Raw genomic sequence first — 19,246 nt, 5'->3', positions numbered from 1 at the left:
CCCGGACGCCACGGGGCTGCAGTCCCAGGCCGTGAAGCCCGCGTCTCCAGCTCAGGGCAAGAAGAGTCCGCGACTCGTGTGAGTAACGCAGTCTTTCAGGCGGTGAGGTAGACCCCCCTGTGTCCGCACGCTCCCCTCTCGGCTCCCGTAGTGCCCACTCCACGTGACATCCTGCCTGCCCTGCCCCCTGCCGGCTCGCACGGCAGTTGTCACGCCGCTTCCCCGGTGGCTGCCTTATCCTTCCTCGTTGTTCCCGTGTCTGCGGGGCCACTTTCCCACTCCGTGAAGTCGGCCTTTGTAGCAGATACCTCTTCCGCTCCCTCGTGACTCACCCTTCCCTGCCGTCGCAGGCTGATCCCGCACTCGGGCATCTGCATCCCTTTGTCAGCCTATCGCTTTCCCTCCGTGCGCGGCTCTCCAGTATTACATCACATCCCCATTAGGAAATCCACAGCGCGATCTTGCCTTCAAAAGGGGGTCCGTCCCCCACTCCCCTCCCCTTTAATTAGCTTAGGAGCCGTTTGTACTAGTAGCTCCATGGAGCTTTTTCTCACTACTAAGTTTTCACATTACTTTGTACACGTTTTAGAAATCTGGTGCTTACTAGCAGGAAAAAAACGTGACTTTGCCAGTTTTGTTAAATGTAGTCTTTCCTATAGCAAGCTTAAATGGGTAATCTTTTTTTTTTTGCCAAGTAACATGTTTTATTGTTTGTTTTTTCATACGTTTTAATGTAGGAACTTCATCCTTAAAAATCAGACTAATCTGAAAGGAATTCCTTTATTTCCTAGAGATAATAGAGGAACCAGGAACATCAATATTTAAAGCTGTTTATTAAAATAACCTTCCTATGTTGCAGAAGCACACATTTGTAAATCCTAGAAGTTAATCACATTAGCCATCGAATTCGTGACTGATAACATCATTTGTGTCTTGACTTTCAAGTGAAAAAAGTTAGTAAAAGCAGGGAAACTTGAAGAGGGGAAGGAATCAGAGTTTTAAGTCCCCCACTTTCCTGATAGAGTGAGGCAAGATGTGGTTTATACCAAACCCAGTAGATTTAAAACACACCTGTTCCAAAATAAGAGCTAGTTACTATGAGCCTTATTTGGATCTCAGTTTCTTGCGCAAATTTCGTAAACAGCCTGTGCCTCATTTTCCTCATCTATAGGATATAATGTTAATCCCTATGAGATTAGTTTATGAGAATTAAATGCAGCATGTGTAGCACTTAGCACAGCTATTTTCAACCTTTTTTATATCTCATGGTACACATAAATACTAAAATTCTGTGGCACACCAAAAATATATTTTTTGCCAATTTGACCAAATAAAATAGGTATAATTTTGATTCACTCACATCGGATGACTATTGTTGTGTTGGCTGTTGTCATTATTTTATTTAATAATCTAAGGAAAAAGAGGTCAGTGCCTCTGACTAGTCTGGTATAGCATGTTTTAAAAATTCTTGCTGCACATGGTTGAAAATCACTGGCTTAGCACAAAGTCTGTTACATAGTGAATATTTATTAAAAGCTATTGTTTTTAATAGTGATGGCATGAAAAAGGTATAAGTGTGTATGGGTGTATTTTCATGTAAAATTGAACTTCTTTCTTTTTTTTCCCTATTACCATACATAGGAAGGTTAATAACTTAATGTTTTTTAACATTCCCTTTTATTCTCACCTACCCATTTGAGAGTGCAATATACCTATCTCCTTGACACCTTTCCCCTCCTTCTGTTTCAACAGTTTTGCTTATAGAAATGATCTCTTAAGTTTAAGATAATTGTAGCTACAGTGGTAGTAGCTTTACCATAAAAGTTTATTTTTTCCCTGATTCTTGACCAAAAAGTACCAAATGAGTCTTTACTTCCACAATATAAATGTTACAACATTCAATCTTGGATAAGATTATTAAATTAAATCTTTTTTTCCTCCACAATATTTCTGTGGGGAAGAATAGTCTTAATTGTTAGTGTACCTCCCATAATTTTTTTGTTACACATTTTCAATTTGCTGCATGCCCTGGAAATCAAAGGAGTTTGGTAAACCTTGATTGAGTGGTAACTGGGCCTAATGGTGTGGTGAGCTAGAGTTTTTAAAGATAATGAACCCTAGTCCCTTTGACTCAGTGGTAGAGCATCGACCTGCGGGCTCAAGAGTCCCAGGTTTGATTCTGGTCAAGGGCATGTGCCTTGGTTGCAGGCTCCATCCCCAGTGCGGGAGGCAGCCACTGGATCTGTCTCTCTCACAATGATGTTTCTCTCTGTGTGTCTCTCCCCCTCCCTTTCACTCTCTCTAAAAAATCAATGGAAAAATATCCTTGAGTGAGGCTTAACCGAGGACCTTGCGGTATAAGAGGAAGATTCATTGATTAGTGGAGGTTTATAAATATGTGTCTGGATTATAGATGTTCAGAGTGATGAAATAAAATTTAAAACTAATTAAGTAGGATGTTTAATCTTTTAAGACATTTCAAGCGTTTTGAGTTTCAGTTTTTCTAAACCCTGATCAAGTGCCTTCTGACCTTGATTCATCTCTGTTTTCCTAATAACATGACACATTTTTTAAAAATGAAGTAAGAAATTTAATCTTTCTATTAATTGTTTTATTCAGGTCTTTTTTCCATATCTCAACATTGCCCCCCCCTATAAACTCCTGGTAATCATCTGTTTAACCTACATTTCTTTCTCATGATTGAAAAGACACAAAATGTGCAACAGCTTGAAAGGTCAATAAATACAGCAAATTGGATTGATTGAAACCTCTTTTCCTATTAGAAGGCAAAATAATATAGTGGCAGAAGCATTGGACTTAGAAAGTTTCAAGTCCCAGCTTTTTGCAACTCACTAAGTGACCTTGGACAAGTCACTTAACCTCTTTAAATCTTTTCATCTATAATTGGTAATTTATGATTTGTGAAATGAGATTTATAGTTAGATGATAGGTTATAGTTTTTATAAACTTTCTTAAATTTATAAAAACTCCATTTGCATTGAAATGTTCAGAAGTTAATGAAAAGAGTAGGAAATTTTTGTGAAGGGAAATAAATTTTCAGTGAATGCGCTCAAGAGAATAAATAAAAACCTAAAGCTAAGGAAAGATAAACCAAAGTTGAAGAAAGGTTTTATATCAGTACTCTAAAAATTAGGCTCATCATTTTCCGTATTTTAGCCAATAATTCCGAATCACTGTAGAAGAATCTGAGATAAATATTTGTGCTTTAAGAAAGTGTGCAAGATTGTTCATTTAATTTTTTTTTCTTTCAGATGTATAGAAAAAGTAACAACAGACAAAGGTAAGAGTTGGTCATTCTAATCTCTAATGTACATTACACTGATAATTGTCTTATAACCCTATTGATAGAAAATAGAATTAACTTCAGCCGGATCATTTAAATTGTTCCCATTTAAAAGTGACTTTTATTTAGTTAAGAATTATTGGAATAGATAGAACCTATTTAGATAAAGGCAGGTTTAGGTAATTGGAACATTTTGACTTTATTTAGAAACCTAATAATGGAAAAAGCAGGTTATTTGATACCAATTTATTGCAGTTTTTTAAGCTTTCTCTCTCTCTCTCTCTCTCTCTCTCTCTCTCTCTCTCTCGTAACAAAAAAAAGGAATGATACACAATATCAGAGTAAAGTATAGGCAAAATCTTGATGCTGATAGAGACTCAAATTATAAATGCAGCTTGAAGAATGTGGAAAAAAAGTGTTCTAAGATGACAGCCTGTTGAATAATTAAATGAGGTCATTAGGTCGTTTCTCTTTGAAGAGTTTTACCAAACCAAATGTATATATTGAATATAGTCTTCTTATCTGAATTATGAAGGGAAGCTAATGTTCACTTTTCCTTTTTTTAACACTTTTTAAAGGAGACTTCATTCTGGCTTTGCAGATTGGGTTATTAAAATTGATCCTATTATGTTGGGCCAATTGCTCATTTGTTTCATTTTTTCTAGTCATTGGCTGTGTTCCTTGATACTAAGTTTAAATGTATAGCATCCGTCTTAAAACTGGAACAGGTATATTCTTTAAGCATTTTTTTAAAAGTATTTTTCATTTATCGTATCTGACAGGAATCTACTTAACTGACGTGTGACTGGTTAATTTACTCCTATTCTCTCTCATAATAAAAGCGTAATATGTTAATTAGACCGGACGTCCTTCCAGACGAACCTGGAGCTGTGAGGGAAGCCTGGGTCCCGGGTGCCTGCTGGCGGCCAGAGGGAAGCCGGTGCCCGCAGCCAGGGGAAAGGACCCATTCTTGCACGAATTTCGTGCATCGGGCCTCTACTATAAGTGTGTGTGTGTGTGTGTGTGTGTGTGTGTGTGTGTATCAAGTTAAAACCTGGATCTTATGCCATTTTAGAGAATGACAATGTGTTAGACCTCAGTAACTTGAAGTGGTGGCTGTTTTGTAAATAATTAGATGTTAATGCTCAGGTTTCTTTTTCTCTGAATTTTAGATTCTGAGGCTAGTATTTCCATAGTATCAGGCAGAAGTATTTTGTATGAGGCAAATTTTTGTGTAGACTTTTTTATGTGACTATTTTGTCTAGCAAGTTTTGGGTTTTGTTACTGTTGCTACTTGCAAAATAGGGTATGTCTGCCAAGAAGGGAAGAGCTTGTGTTCATTTTGGAAATTTTGTGAAGTGGGGAAAATGTAGAGACAGCTGGCAATCAAGTATCAGAGCAGTTCTTACTAAAACAACAACAACAAAACAAAATCCCATCCTGCTTTTATCAGAGCTAAAAGTACTTTGTGTATCTAAAGAATATGTCTAAAAAATTTGGATTGCCTTGAGGATAACTTGGAGAGTGTGGTTGAAATTTTGAACTCTTGTTGGGAGATAAATTAATTGCTCTTTGTGTAGATGTCTTAAGCCAGAAGTTGGCAACTACTTAAACAGTAGTTGTGCAGCTGTGGAGAGATTAAAAACGGCATCATGGGTTATTTAATTATGATATCAATCCTACTCTAATCTACCAGTTAAATGCTCTGGATCTAGAGTTAGAGCTCAGGGTTTGAATTCAAGTTCTGTCTTTTATTGGAAATAATTCCAATGCTTAGCATCCAGTGAGCACTCAATAAATATTAGCTGTTAAGTTTGTAAAATTTTGAAGAAATGGATACTCTTTAACTCCCATCTCCATCTCTTCATCATTAGTTTACCTATTACAGTAGCTTTCAACAGCTAGATCAGTGAATAAAGAAATGGAGAGTGTAGTAGTCACTTTTTTCTGTGCTGTTTAATATTTAGAATTCACCTCAATTCTTTCTCTTTTCCTTGTCTTTTAACTTCTCAAAAAGTTATTCTGTTACTCCAGAATAATTTTCATGTTCAGTCTACTGAATTTTAACTGAAGTAACTCATACTGATTCCAAAGGCTGAAGTTTTTAAAAACTTTGAACAGGTTGTGATATTTTCTAGAGGCACAACTCTTTGTTTTATTAATATTGAAACAACTCTACTGCACAAATTAAATTAGTGCTAAAGTTGGATTAGATATTAATTTAAAAAAAATTCACTTTTCCTGACTTCTCTTAATACTTCTGAGGTTGTCTAATATTTCAATATGGACTTTACTAATTATTTATGGAAAAAATAGAGCTAATTATAGAAATACACAGAGTAGTCTGATCAGGTTTCAGAAACTCAAGTGTCTGACTGTTACAATAATGCTTATGTCTCAAATGGGTGACAGTACATTAGATAAGCATTTTATTTGCCCTGTTTCCTTCCTAGCCTTTTATCTTAAGATGGCAGAAACCATATTTCTCTCAGTGTGAGAATGATCTACTTGGACACCCTTGTTCCTTCTTAGGATGGCCCATATCTTTAAATCCTTTTCCTGGTTCAGACATCCAGAAGTACAGACATAACTCATTTATGATGTATCTGAATTGTCAAACAGGCTTACAAAGCCTTGATTATCAGCTCATTTCAGTTATAGGACATTATATAAATGAGTCTTTCTGTCTCTTACCTACAAAGAAGTAACTATAACACTGTGCCAGTTACATTATAAGAACACTAGGGGCCCAGTGCACAAATTTGTGCACCTTAAAAGGAACTGGGCTGCAAGGCTGCGGTGGGCATAGGGGAAGGTCTTGGCCCATCCTCCGCGCCCCTGCCCGGCCCCTCCCGGCACAGCTCCTGGTCCCCTGTCTGCTGGCAGCCCCACTCCCCACTGCCACCGCCGCCACTCCCTTGCACTGGTGGTGCTGGCCCCGCTCACACCCTCTGACAGCACAGAGCGTTTGGGGCTGGCACCAGCAGCGGGTGTGAGCAGGGCTGGCGCCGTCCGGGTGTGAGTGGCAGCTGTTGCCCCGATCGCCCCTCAGGAGCAGGGGGAGATGGAGAAGCCCTCAGGGGCGATCGGGGCCAGCAGCCGCTGCTCGCACCCACAGTTGGTGCCGAGCAATTGGGACCGGCACCAGGCACTGGCTGCAGGTACGAGCGGGCCAGTGCTGGCAGTGGGTGTAAGCGCCCAGTGGGACCGCAGCTTGCGGTAGCAAAGAATTTTTAGTAACTACCAGAGGCTTGCCCCAATGACAGCGACCGGCGCCCCACCTTGGTCTGGCGCCCTCACTCACCTGCTTCACCATCCTGCCATGGCTGATGCCTGCCATGTTCCACGCTCTGCTGCCTGCTGCCAATGCCTGCCATGTTCTGCACTCACCCCCTGGTGGTCAGTGCACATCATAGCCACCGAGTGTTTGGTTGTTCCACCATTTGGTCTATTTGCATATTGGGGTTTTATACATATAGACTAGAGGCCTGTTGCATGAAGAGATTCATGCAATAGGCCTTCCCTTCCCCTGACTGCCGGCACTGGTTTTCCTCCGGCACCCGGGACCCAGACCTTCGCTTCTCCAGCAGCCTATGTACCAGCCGGTGCCTATGTATGCAAATTAACCGCCATCTTTATTGGGTTGATTTGCATACTCTCCTGATTGGCTGGTGAGTGTAGTGGAGGGACAGTCAATTTACATGTTTGTCTATTATTAGTTAAGATTCTCTAACACAGCTATAAGTTTATTTTGTTATATATAGTAATTATTTTATATTGAAATTCCTTTCCATCCCAGAACTACTTGAGAGTTGCATCAGAATGCCCTGGTAGAAGAAAACTGAAGCAGAGAAAATCTAAGGTGCTGAGTGGGGAAACCTATATTCAGTTAATAAGACTCTAAAATCCATAAGAGACATCCATCTCTACGTGAGTCCCTAATGTTATTCTCACACTGAGATGATCCTGAGTGGACCAGAACCTCTGACAAAAAGAAATTAGCACTAATGTAATATACTCCCTGACATTTTAAGTCCAAGAAGGATCAAGCGCCTCTGAATTAAAACTAGCCAGATTGATTTAATTACATCTGGCAAGGACCCCTTTAGCTTCAGTACAGTTAATTCCCTTATGGGTGACTATGGATTAGTCTTCTGCCTGCCTACCTCATTAAACCTGCCTTGCTCCTTTGATCCTAGTTATATGCCCAATTTGTATCTTAACTTCTTATTGGCTGTTTCTGTTTGTAATTTTGCCACTATGAGAATTTCTAAACTCTGTTTTCTTTACTGTGACTCTGGGGTTGAGGGAATGGGTAAAAGGGGGAAGGGGAATATAGTTAATAGTGTGATGCTTACACATGACAGATGATTACTAGGATTAGTGGGGCAGTTACATTGTAAGGTATAAAAATGTTGAATCACTGTATTATATATCTGAGACTAATATAACCAATATAAGATTGTACATCAACTATACTTAAATTGTTTTTAATTAAAATTTAAAAAAAAATTTTTTTTTAATTTAAAAAAGATATAATTTCTCCCCATATCTATATATATAAAAGCCCAGCGACCATTGACGGCAGAACGACCAGAACGACTTGTCGCTGTGACGCGCACTGACCACCAGGGGGCAGATGCTCAATGCAGGAGCTGCCCCCTGGTGGCCACTGTGCTCCCACAGTGGGAGTGTCTCTCAGCCAGAAACTGGGCTCTGCTGGCGAGCACAGCAGCGGGAGCCTCTCGCACTTCTCTGGCAGCACTTGGGAGCAGCGAGCCAAGTGGTAAGGAGCCAGCAGGCAGGTGGTTAGGAGCGAGGGGTCCTGGATTGCGAGAGGTGGCAGGCCAGGCTGAAGGACCCCCACCCCAGCCCCAAACAAAGGAATTACATGCATCCGGCCTATAGTTCCAACAGGGTTTTTTCTGTGGAGAAATTTGAAAAGTTCTTGGGGAACCTCTGGAGTATACAACTTACACATTGAAAACTATTAGTTTACACTAATCAGGGAATTCCACCCTCTTTCTAAGAGTGGGATTGATTCCTTAAGGAAAAAATAAGAGGTGAAGAGATACTTTGTGGGCATCCAAGCATGGCTATTGCACATGTGTATACCATAATTTATTTAATTATACCTGATTAAAGGACGTTTGATATTTCAGTATTTTTTTCTGGGATTACAGGTGATATACCAAAGCACACTTACCATAAATGTATAGTTTTGTGAATGTTCACAGGGCTTAAGAAGCAGGACATGATCAACCACCCTCAAGGGTAAACAACATTTTGACTTTTGGTAGCAAAATTTAGTTTTGCCATTTTTGAATTTTATATAAATGAAATAATACAATATGTGCTCTTTGGTGCAGGGTTTCTTTGCTCACCGTTCTGTAACAATCCTCTGTGTTGTGTTTGTTATAGATTATTTTTATTGCTGTATATTGTTCTGTTGTGGGAATGTATCACTATTTATCCATCTTACTATTTATGGGCATTTGGGTAGCTTATGACTACCCAGATGCCCATAAATTAATTATTGGCCTTTATGACTAGTGCTGCAATGCATATTTTATTAATGCAACTTTATTGAGGCATAATTTATACACCATAAAATTTGCCCATTTCAAGTATGCAATTCTATATATAGATTTGCCTTTTCTAGACATTTTATAAATATGTGTTTATTGTTTTTGTGTCTCTTTTACTTAGCATAATGTTTTTGAGGTTAATCCATGTTGTAGCATGTATTGGTATTTTCATTCCTTTGTATAATATTGCTTTATATTAAAACTAGAGGCCTGGTGCATGAAATTTGTGCATGGGTAGGGTCCTTAGGCCTGACTGGCGATCAGGGCTGATCGGGGCCTTCTGGCTGCTGGCCAGGGCCTTCCTTCCCCGGCTGCCGGCCGAGGCCTTCCTTTGTTCCACGCTGCCCCCTCGTGGCTATTAGCGCACATTATAGTGAGCGATTGGACTCCCAGTCGAAATCCCCAGGGGACAGTTTGCATATTAGGCTTTTATATATATAGATAATCCACTTGATTTATCCATTCATCAGTTGTCCACTTTCTAGCTATCATGAATAATGATGCTTTGAATATTCATGGAAAAGTTTTTGAGCAAATGTTTTTATTTAGGGTAGATATCTAATAGTGAAATTGCTTGATTGTATGGTAAATGTATGTTAAATTTAAAAAACTGCAAACATTTCCATAGTGGCTGTGACACTTATGTCCCATCATCTATCAATGAGGGTTTCTGTTTCTTCGTAATTTTCACCAATTTTTGTTATTGCCATCCCACTATTCTCTCAGGTTAGTTTCTTTAGGATGGTGGGGAAGGAACATGGTAAGACTAGTGAATTCCATAAACATGGGCCCATTGCTGCGTTTCATTTGCTGTGAAGTAATTTCCTTGATCAGAAGAAGTGTTGTGTGGAATACCATGACTGTGGATAAGGTATTCTGTAAGTCCACAAATGGTTTTAGCAGAAGTATTGTGTGTAGGGGAGGCAAATACATATCCAGAGTGAGTATCTAATCCAATACGAACAAAACACTGCCACTTCCATGATAGAAGTGGTCCAGTGTAATGAGCCTGCCTGTCACCAGGAATGGAGCCATATCAGGGACTCAGTGTTGGTCTCTGTCTTTAGCTCATTAGACTATAGGTAGCAGTAGCTATAGGCAATTTTGCCTTGGTGTGAGATCCTGGATTTGGTTTTCAGCAACCTCAGCTCTGCAGCTATAGGAGATAAGGATTTCTTTCAGATCATTTATGTGATACTTGAATTGGGAATTTGAATCTCTGAGCACATCTTCACCTTTCCCCACTTTATCCAGCACAATTTAGGAGTAACAGGCCAATCTCATTATACTTGTTAGTTTGAAATGTTCTAAGGTATCAAATACATGATCAACTTGGCCTCATTATATAAGTATTTAATTGGGAGTATCCATTTTTGATATTTTTGCCTATTTCTGTTGTCATATCATAAAACGGACTTTCAGTGCTCACTTTATTACTGGAAATACTAGTCGATTTAATGCCTTTAAATCTGATCAGCCCACAGAACCTATTCAGAATCTCTTAAGGTTCTCTTCCTCTGGAATCACTTTCAGTATCAGTCTGTTTTAGGGTTCTTCAGAGAAACAACCAATGGAATATATATAGAGAGAGAGAAAAAGAGAGAGAGAGGTTTATTTTAAGGAATTAGCTCACATGAAGGTTGGGTAAGACCTGGTGTTGTAGTCTTGAGTCTAAAAGCCACAGGACTGGAAACTCAGGATTTCTAGTTGAATTCTCGAGACCAAATCCCTTTCTTTGCTCTTAGTGTCATCTACATTATGGAAGATAATTTATTCAGTCTACTGATTTAAATGTTAATCACATCTAAAAAATATATTCACAGCAACATCTAGACTGGTATTTGACCCAATACCTGCACATTATAACCTAGCCAAGTTGACACAAAATTAATCATTACACTCATATCCTTAATTTTGGGCAAGTTTTCTGTTCTTTTTGCCTAACTTCAAAACTCTTCTTCAAGGTTTTAATTTTTGCTATTCTTTTTTCCCCCCAAGAGCTTTTTTTTTTCAGTGTACTTTTGTTAAATACAGGATGGGGCAAAAGTAGGTTTATGTTTTTTTGTATGGAAAATAATACAATAATAAATAATAATACAAGAATAAACTGTTTCGTGTATTCACAACTGTAAGCCTACTTTTGCCCAACCCTGTAGTATACTGTTTTTATCTAATGGTGTAATTGCCTCCCATTCTAGGATATGTAAAAAACATGTTTTTCTGTTCCCTGAATTGCCCATTTCTTAAGTTGTTTTTCCTGTTTGTTTATTTAACCTCTGATTAGAGATTTTCCTCAAGGTTCAGGTGTTCTCTAACTTACTTTTGATTTTTTATTTTATTTTATTTTAGAGTAAAGTACTAAAATGCTGATTGGAAGATCTGTGTATGCACAGTTTTACTCAGTGGATACTTCTAACTTACATGTCCAAAATGAAACACACTCTCTCTAGTATTTCCTCAAAACAACAAAAACACCTGTCTTTTTCTGTGAATGCTCCCACCATCCATCCTATTGTTTAAGTCATAAATCTAGAAACCAATTAAATCCATGACACCTTTCTATCTCCTGTTCCTTTATGAAGTCTTTGTCTGGTTTGTCTCCTAAGTATTTCACATATTTCTAATTCTTTCCACCTCCCATGATATTATTCTTTATCAAGTTATTATTCATTGCCTAACCCAGTGGTTGGCAAACTGCGACTCGCAAGCCACATGCAGTTCTTTGGCCCCTTGAGTGTGGCTCTTCCTAAGCCTTAGGAGTACCCTAATTAAGTTAATAACAATGTAACTACCTATATAGTTTAAGTTTAAAAAATTTGGCTCTCAAAAGAAATTTCAATCGTTGTACTGTTGATATTTGGCTCTGTTGACTAATGAGTTTGCCGACCACTGGCCTAGCCTATTGCAGCAGACTTTTAGCAAGTCTCCATGAATCTACTCTTACCTACCTAAGTCATTCTCCCACCTGCAACCAGAGTGAACATTAAAACCAAATCTGATCCTGCCTTTCTACTTAAACTCTTCCCTGGCTTTCTGTGGCTACCTTTATTATTAGAATTTTTCCTGCCTCTTCAGCAACATGTTCTCTCTGCTCCAGTTATGTTGGTCTTATTTTCATTTTCCATCTCATGACAATTACATGCCTACTTTCTCCTACTCTCTCACCCACCCATCTACTCAAGAGTCCAACCGTATTTATTCAAACTTAAATGTTAAATTTTGAGCTAATTGTTAGCTATAGAAACCATTCAGTTATTAACATGTTTTCAAATTGGCAGTTTCAAAGAGAAAGCATCCTTTCACTTTCTCAAACCTATGTCTAAGCAGTCTTTTAATGTGTTGAAGAGACTGAGTGTATTTACCTAATGCCTGTACTTTGAAAATAAGTGGCACTAGTTTGTGATTCTAATTTATCTATAGAAATTTTGCTAATGCTCAATAACATTTTTTTCCTTTTAGTGTTCCTGTAGCTGTTGTCTGCTGGGAATAAAATCAAAACATAGATGTAGTAAACAGTGAATCTGGTGACTATAACAAAAAAGAAAAAATCTAATTTAAGAATTAACACACATATATACACAGTTTTGTTGATTTAAAAATGAGTAAACCTGCCCAACTCGTGTGGCTCAGTGGTTGAGGGTCAAACCACAAACCAAGAGGTCACCGGTTCAATTCCTGGTCAAGACACATGCCTGGGTTTCAGACTCAATCTCCCTAGGAGCGTACAGGAGGTAGCCAATCGATGGTGCTTCTCATTGATGTTTCCATCTCTCTATTCCTCTCCCTATCTCTCTAAAAATCAATAAAAACATATTTTAAAAGAGAATAAATCAGATTGGAATGTACAAAAAAATCTCAGTTTTTTTTGCTGGGTTTTAATTTAAAAAATTTTTCTTTCTGTTTTGCAACATAACAAAAATAGTGCATACGAATAAATCAGATTGGAATGTACAAAAAAATCTCAGTTATTTTGCTGGGTTTTAATTTAAAAATTTTTTCTTCCATTCTGTTTTGCAACATAACAAAAATAGTGCATGTAGTTTTAGATTAAAATTCACTTTTATATAGTAACTAGAGGCCTGGTGCATGAAAGTTGTGCACAGGTAGGGTCCCTAGGCCTGGCCAGCGATCAGGGCCGATCTGTGGGGCAGCTAATGGGGCGATTTGGGGCCCCCGCTGGGGCCTGCCGAACTGGGGGCAGCTCCTGTGTTGAGCGTCTGCCCACATAGGCCTGGCCAGCGATCAGGGCCGATCTGTGGGGCGATTTGGGGCCCCCACTGGGGCCTGCCGAGCTGGGGGCAGCTCCTGTGTTGAGCGTCTGCCCACAGGTGGTCAGTGTGCGTCATAGCAACCGGTCATTCCAGTCAATTTGCATATTCGGCTTTTATTATATAGGATTCTTGTGATCTTTTAGACCAGTATATTACATAAACAGGGCCCTCTCTTGGCACTTGAACCTAAGGTTGGGTGAAAACGAACCAAATCTGAAGGAAGCCCTGGGCCTTCTTTATATGGTTAGGTGTATTATATGAAAAAAATATAGACTTTGGACTTACATACACCTGGGTTCAAATCTCAGCTCTATAATTTTATATGTGAGCCTAGAGAAGTCGTTACTACTTGCTTTCTTCAACTATAAAGGTAAGAATAATAACTACTTGACAGGGTTATGAAGACTAAATTTAGAAAGATGAAAAATATATATACTGCCAAGCACTTAACCAGTATTTAAGATTTGTTAATTTCTCAGAGGAAATGTAAATATTTAGAGATGAGAAGACCTTTACTCCAACTTCTTCCTAGCCTATCAACCAACCACTCCGTTTCACCCAATAGTGTCTATGTTAGCTTTGTAATCTTGAAGAAATCATTTCATTACTCTAAGCTTCAGTTAGAAAAATGGGGAAACCTGGAGGAGGACCAGATCGTATTAGAATGATCCTTCTAACTTCAAGTATTTTATCATGATGAAGTGGCTATCATCTTTTGGAATTTAATGAGTTAGGTTGCTTTGAAAGAACCTGTTGCTGTAGGATGGACATAAATCACTTACATTTCATCTTTTGCTACCTAGAAGAATTAGGAGAAACATTACCTGCCGGTAGTAAGTACTAATTAATATCTTTTTGTCTAAATTGACACTATCAACCATTCTTACGTTGTCCCTTCATCCTCTTTCGAGAACATGGTTGTATTCACTGTGCCTGCATGTTCAGGCATTGGCTTATATGATGTTGTCCTTCACCTAGGCCCATGGTCGGCAAAATACCACATGTGGGCGCGCACGTACAGTGCAATTGAAACTTCGTGGCCCATGCGCAGAAGTTGGTATTTTGTGGAAGAGCTCGTATATTGTGGAAGAGCCACACTCAAGGGGCCAAAGAGCCGCATGTGGCTCACGAGCCGCAGTTTGCCGACCACTGACCTAGGCTGCTGTGGCTTTTCTCTCTTTTTATTACTTATATATCAGGAAGCCTCCTCAGATCAGCTGCTATTATGAGAAACAACTAGTAATTGCCTTTGAAGTATCATACAGAAGAAACTTGGTTCTTATTTTAAGAATTATTCATGTTTTAGCATTCATTAGTACTTAGTTTTTTGTTTTTTTAATGTTAGCTGGGTAGGTAGGTAGATTTGTGTCTTAGTTTTTCCATTTAACAATGTTTTTGCCAATAATTTCATGTCATTTTTTACAGATTTCTCTATACAATCTTACTAATATAGCCTGGTTTATTTAAACACTTTCTTGTTGATGGAGGGTTAGGTTGTTTTCACTCTTTAGTTATATAAACACTAGGGGCCCAGTGCATGAATTCATGTACCTTGAAAGGAACTGTGGGCTGTGAGGCTGCAGTAGGCACAAGGGTAGGTCTCGGCCCATCCTCCGCGCCCCCGCCTGGCCCCTCCTACTGTGGCCCCCGGTCCCCTGTCTGCTGGCAGCCCCCCTTCCGCTGCCACTGCTCCCATGCGCTGACAGCGCCACTCCGCTCATACCCACTGACGGCAAGGAGCAATTGGGACCAGCGCCGTCAGTGGGTGCTAGCAGCAGCTTCTGCCCTGATCACTCCTTAGGAGCAGGGGGAGGTGGAAAAGCCCTCAGGGGCAATCAGGGCCAGTAGCCTTCACTCGCACCCACTGATGGTGCCAAGTGATTGGGACCAGTGCCGGGCAGCGGGTGCAAGTGGGGCCAGCACTGGCAGTGGGTGTGAGTGGTGGCTCTGACGCCAGCAGGATGCTAGCGGGGCCATCCTGCTAGTGGGGCCGGCGCCGGCAGCAGGTGTGAGCACCGGGCGGGACTGCGGCATGGGAGTAAAGAATTTTCAGTAACCACCAGAGGCTTGCCCCGATGACAGCGACTGGTGCTCAACCTTGGCCTGGTGCCCCCACTCACCTGCTCCACCATCCCTCTGCGGCCAAAGCCCTCCATGTTCTGCACACACTCCCTGGTGGTCAGCGCACAAAATAGCAACCAGTTGTTCTGTTCTGCTGTTCAGTCTATTTGCATATTAGCCTTTTGTTAGGATGCTACAGTGAACCTCTTCTTGCCTGTTTATTTTCCTTGGGTAGATTCTTACAAGTATAATTGCTGGATGTATTTTGGACCTTCCCTGTAGGTGACTAATATTTGTCAATTTCTTGTATAGTCCTCCAAAAGTATTAGCATCTATAAGAAATTTATCTTTTATATATATTACATGTGTGTGTCAAAATTCATATAACCAGTCCCTCCCTGATATTTAGTTTTCTACTCTTGTACTACCAAAATTAGTGCTAGGATGACTATATCTAAGTCATTTTATAAGTGCCAACATGGGGAACAGTGGTGTCATACTATCATTTTCATTTGAGTTTTCTGCTGTTATGAGTAGATTGAGCTTTCCTATTTGTATGTTTGAAAGCCATATTTTATGTTTATGTAGTCAGTTGTATTAGTCTTAAGACGTGAAATTTTGTGCTATTCTTAGAAAGGTCTTTTTTATTTTGAAATTATTAAAGGAATCTTCCATAGTTGAAACAGGCTCACTTTTAATATACTAACTTATATAGAAACAACAGCCCTAGCTGGTTTGGCTCAGTGGATAGAGCGTCGACCTGCGGACTGAAGGGTCCCAGGTTCGATTCCGGCCAAGGGCACATGCCTGAGTTGTGGGCTCGATCCCCAGTGGGGGGCGTGCAGGAGGCAGCCAATCAATGATTCTCTCTTGTCATTGATGTTTCTATCTCTCTCTCCCTCTTCCTTCCTCTCTGAAATCAATAAAGAAATAAATTTTTTAAAAAAAGAAAAAAGAAACAACAAACTACTCTAGGTTTGAAATCCAATTTCTAATGCTAAATTTTTATTGCATATTGTGCAGACTGGGGTGACCCTACCTCACCTATTCTCCTTTTAAAGTATGGGAAAAGTATAGGGTAACAAGAATCAAGGGAAGCATTCCTGTTAAGGAATTTCTTGGTTGTTAAAACATCTAGATTTATGATTCTTTCTATCTAATGCCTCTGTACTTTTTCAGTCATCTTTCTGGGATCACTCACTTAATTTAGGTTATTTGTCTTAGATCTAAAAGTTAGAACCCATGAATTGAATTACTTGGGTATATTTTATATACTCCTCTAAGCATTCCACTTTTTAGTAGATAAAGAAGTATAAAATAACAAGTTTTTTCTTTAAAGAGATGATAGTAAGATAAGTTTTACCTGATTTTTCTCTCATTTTATTGTTTCTATTTTGTTTAAAAAGCTGAGGGGTTTTTTTTCTCTGAAAAAAAAAAAAGATGTTTACTGTGCTAGCTGGTTTGGGTCAGTGGATAAAGCATCAGCTTGCGGACTTGAAGGATCCTGGGTTTGATTCCATTCAAGGGCAAATGCCCAGGTTGTGAGCTCGATCCCTAGCAGGAAGGAGCCAATCAATGATTCTCACTCATCACTGATGTTTCTATCTCTCTCTCCCTCTTGCTTCCTCTGAAATCAATAAAAATAAATATTTTTTTAAAAGTTTACCTTCTTGACTGAATTTACGATAGTAGATATACAAGGATAGTTTTTAGTTAACTGTCAACTTAAAAAAGAATGATGTTTTCATCTAGATCCCAAGGAAGAGAAAAAGGAAGAAGACGATTCTACCCTCCCTCAGGAAGTTTGCATTGCTACAACTAGGCCTAGCCGGGGCTGGCGCAGTAGCAGCAGGACATCTATCTCTCGGCATCGTGACACAGAGAACACCCGAAGCTCTAGGTCCAAGACTGGTTCATTGCAGCTCATCTGCAAGTCAGAACCAAATACAGATCAGCTTGATTATGGTATGGGGCAAGCAGATAATGGTTATGTAAGAACCAGTTGTCTGTTGGTTTTAAATGTAATGCTAAACATTTACAAAAACAGCTTAACTTTCAGGGGTAGGTGTGGTGATATAGGAAGGGTTCTTCTTTTGACAATGTGGACGAAAGGGGCCACATGCTTACCTGACCAGCTCAGGGGAGGTCTGCATGGCAGTCTTGCAAACTTAGAGACCTAAAGTTACCACAAAGGATGGTCTGAAATAAAATTTGAACTAAAAGCAGTTGTGGTGGGCAGTTAGGTCCTAGGCCAGTATCTTCACTGACAAGGTCAACCTTTACCTTAACTGAGCCTATCTGTCTTTTTGCATCTAGGATAACATACCCTTGAAGTGTCTGGGTAACTTGTAACTTTCCCTTTTTCTGGACCCCGCTGGGGCACAACCAAATGTGCTGGGCGGGCACCAGGACAGATACCAATAATTCCTTCATTATCATGGTAATTGTTCCTGCACCCACCTAAGTATGTGTCCATCATTTTACCCAATCCCAGGGGTTTCCCTTTGCTTTCTTCTCCCACCTCCTTAATCTATCACCAATGAATTTCATGTAACTCACCTACAGCCCTCCTTTGACTGCAATGTATAATACAGATGTAACCCGCCATTCTCTGGAGCATTATCTCAATTCCTTGAGGTTCTGCTTCTGGCATATGTCGACAGTTGGCTCAAATAAACTCACAAAAATTCTTTACAGGTTTCAATGTTTTTTTTATGTTAACAACAATTTGCAGATATTCTCCTTTTGCATGATTACCTTAGGCAGCAATTCGGTCTCTTAGCTGCAGGGAGAAAACTACATAGGTGATGTTTTGTTTTGGCTTTATTTTTCCAGAAGTTGCAGAAGAGCATCAATCTCCAGGTGGCATCAGGTAAGAAACATTTCCTATTTCATCCCTTGGGAACATAGAACAAAGCCACATTAAATTCTTAAAGTTGTTTTCTATTTGAATTTTGAGCTATAACAGAGAAAGTAACTTCAGTTTTGGTATTTAGTTTAAATCCCACTTTGTTGTTTTTAATCCTCATCAGAGGATATTTTTTCCATTGATTTTAAGAGAGAGTGGAGGGGAGTGGGAGACAGAGAGGAGAGAGAGTGACGAAAGAGAGACACATCTATTGTTTGCCTCCTGCACGTACCCCAACCAGGGCCGGAATTGAACCTGCAACCCTTGACTGGAAATTGAACCCAAGATCCTCAGGCCAGGGCTCTAACCAATGAGCAACACCTCCCAGGGCCCACTTTGTTCTTGATTAGAGCCATGACCAGGTAATCCGTAGAGTTATAGAGTTCAGAAATCATTATCTCAAGCATCTTCTATGTTCTGGTTTATTCCATGCTTGGCACCAATATGAAATGAGGTTGTTTAGACCAGGGTTTTGAAATGTTATCAGTATCTTTGGTGGTGAGTCACGTGATTTTTATTTATTCTTTTGTGTGTTGATAGGTGTTTTTTGATACAACAGATTACTAAACATAGTATTATGAAGTCAATTGGATTTTAGCCCATCATGCCATTGAACAGTCATCACCTTGCCTTTGTTTAATAAAGTGATAGCATATCTAGGATTTTTAGTTACATTTTTTTCTTCAGGATAGAGCAGCTAGATGCAGTTCAACTAGATCATAAGGATAAAAACTTACTGTAAATCTTTGGCTACCTCCAAAAATATTTACTTAATAACATATACTAAATTAGAAAATCTCCTCAGATTCAATCTTTACAGCTAGAATTTCTAATCTTATTTGCTTCTTTTTAGTAGTGAGGAGGAAGAAGAAGAAGAGATGTTAATCAGTGAAGAGGAAATACCATTCAAGGATGACCCAAGAGATGAGACCTATAAGCCCCACTTAGAAAGGTAGGTCTCATTTTACTCTAGACATGTCAATGAAAAATAAGTTTGGAAAGCACTGTTGCATGTTTTTATTTTGGCTTGTTGCCAAACTAATGGGTATAGACTTAATTTTAATTAATTAATTAATTTATTTATTTATAAAATACTAGAGGCCCGGTGCACAAA

The 19,246-nt window shown here is 39.4% G+C and overlaps 1 protein-coding gene and 1 long non-coding RNA gene across 4 annotated transcripts in view; both read left to right on the top strand.

Annotated features, from left to right (window-relative positions):
- The window catches only part of LOC106726618, a 13,097-nt gene extending 696 nt beyond the window's left edge, over nucleotides 1–12,401 (top strand). Inside the window, exons 1-3 of one of the 2 annotated variants that reach the window (XR_001362690.1) lie at nucleotides 23–78; nucleotides 3,273–3,301; nucleotides 12,352–12,401. This is a non-coding gene — a long non-coding RNA (uncharacterized LOC106726618). Of the gene's footprint in view, nucleotides 1–22; nucleotides 79–3,272; nucleotides 3,302–12,351 lie in introns of those variants that run through there. The other variant, XR_001362689.1, reaches the window with a different exon arrangement.
- A 1,488-nt stretch (nucleotides 12,402–13,889) lies between these two features.
- ZFP91 (ZFP91 zinc finger protein) overlaps nucleotides 13,890–19,246 on the top strand; it is a 16,121-nt gene continuing 10,764 nt past the window's right edge. Inside the window, exons 1-4 of one of the 2 annotated variants that reach the window (XM_014542215.1) lie at nucleotides 13,890–13,996; nucleotides 16,977–17,189; nucleotides 18,060–18,096; nucleotides 18,986–19,084. In XM_014542215.1, coding sequence (XP_014397701.1) covers nucleotides 13,927–13,996; nucleotides 16,977–17,189; nucleotides 18,060–18,096; nucleotides 18,986–19,084 — 419 coding nt within the window. In that variant the 5' untranslated portion in view covers nucleotides 13,890–13,926. The remainder of the gene's footprint in view (nucleotides 13,997–16,976; nucleotides 17,190–18,059; nucleotides 18,097–18,985; nucleotides 19,085–19,246) is intronic. The other variant, XM_014542214.1, reaches the window with a different exon arrangement.

The sequence above is a fragment of the Myotis brandtii genome, unplaced genomic scaffold (genome assembly GCF_000412655.1).
Source record: "Myotis brandtii unplaced genomic scaffold, ASM41265v1 scaffold2920, whole genome shotgun sequence".
Taxonomy (NCBI): Eukaryota; Metazoa; Chordata; class Mammalia; order Chiroptera; family Vespertilionidae; genus Myotis; species Myotis brandtii.
This window is presented reverse-complemented; position numbering and strand designations above follow the sequence as displayed.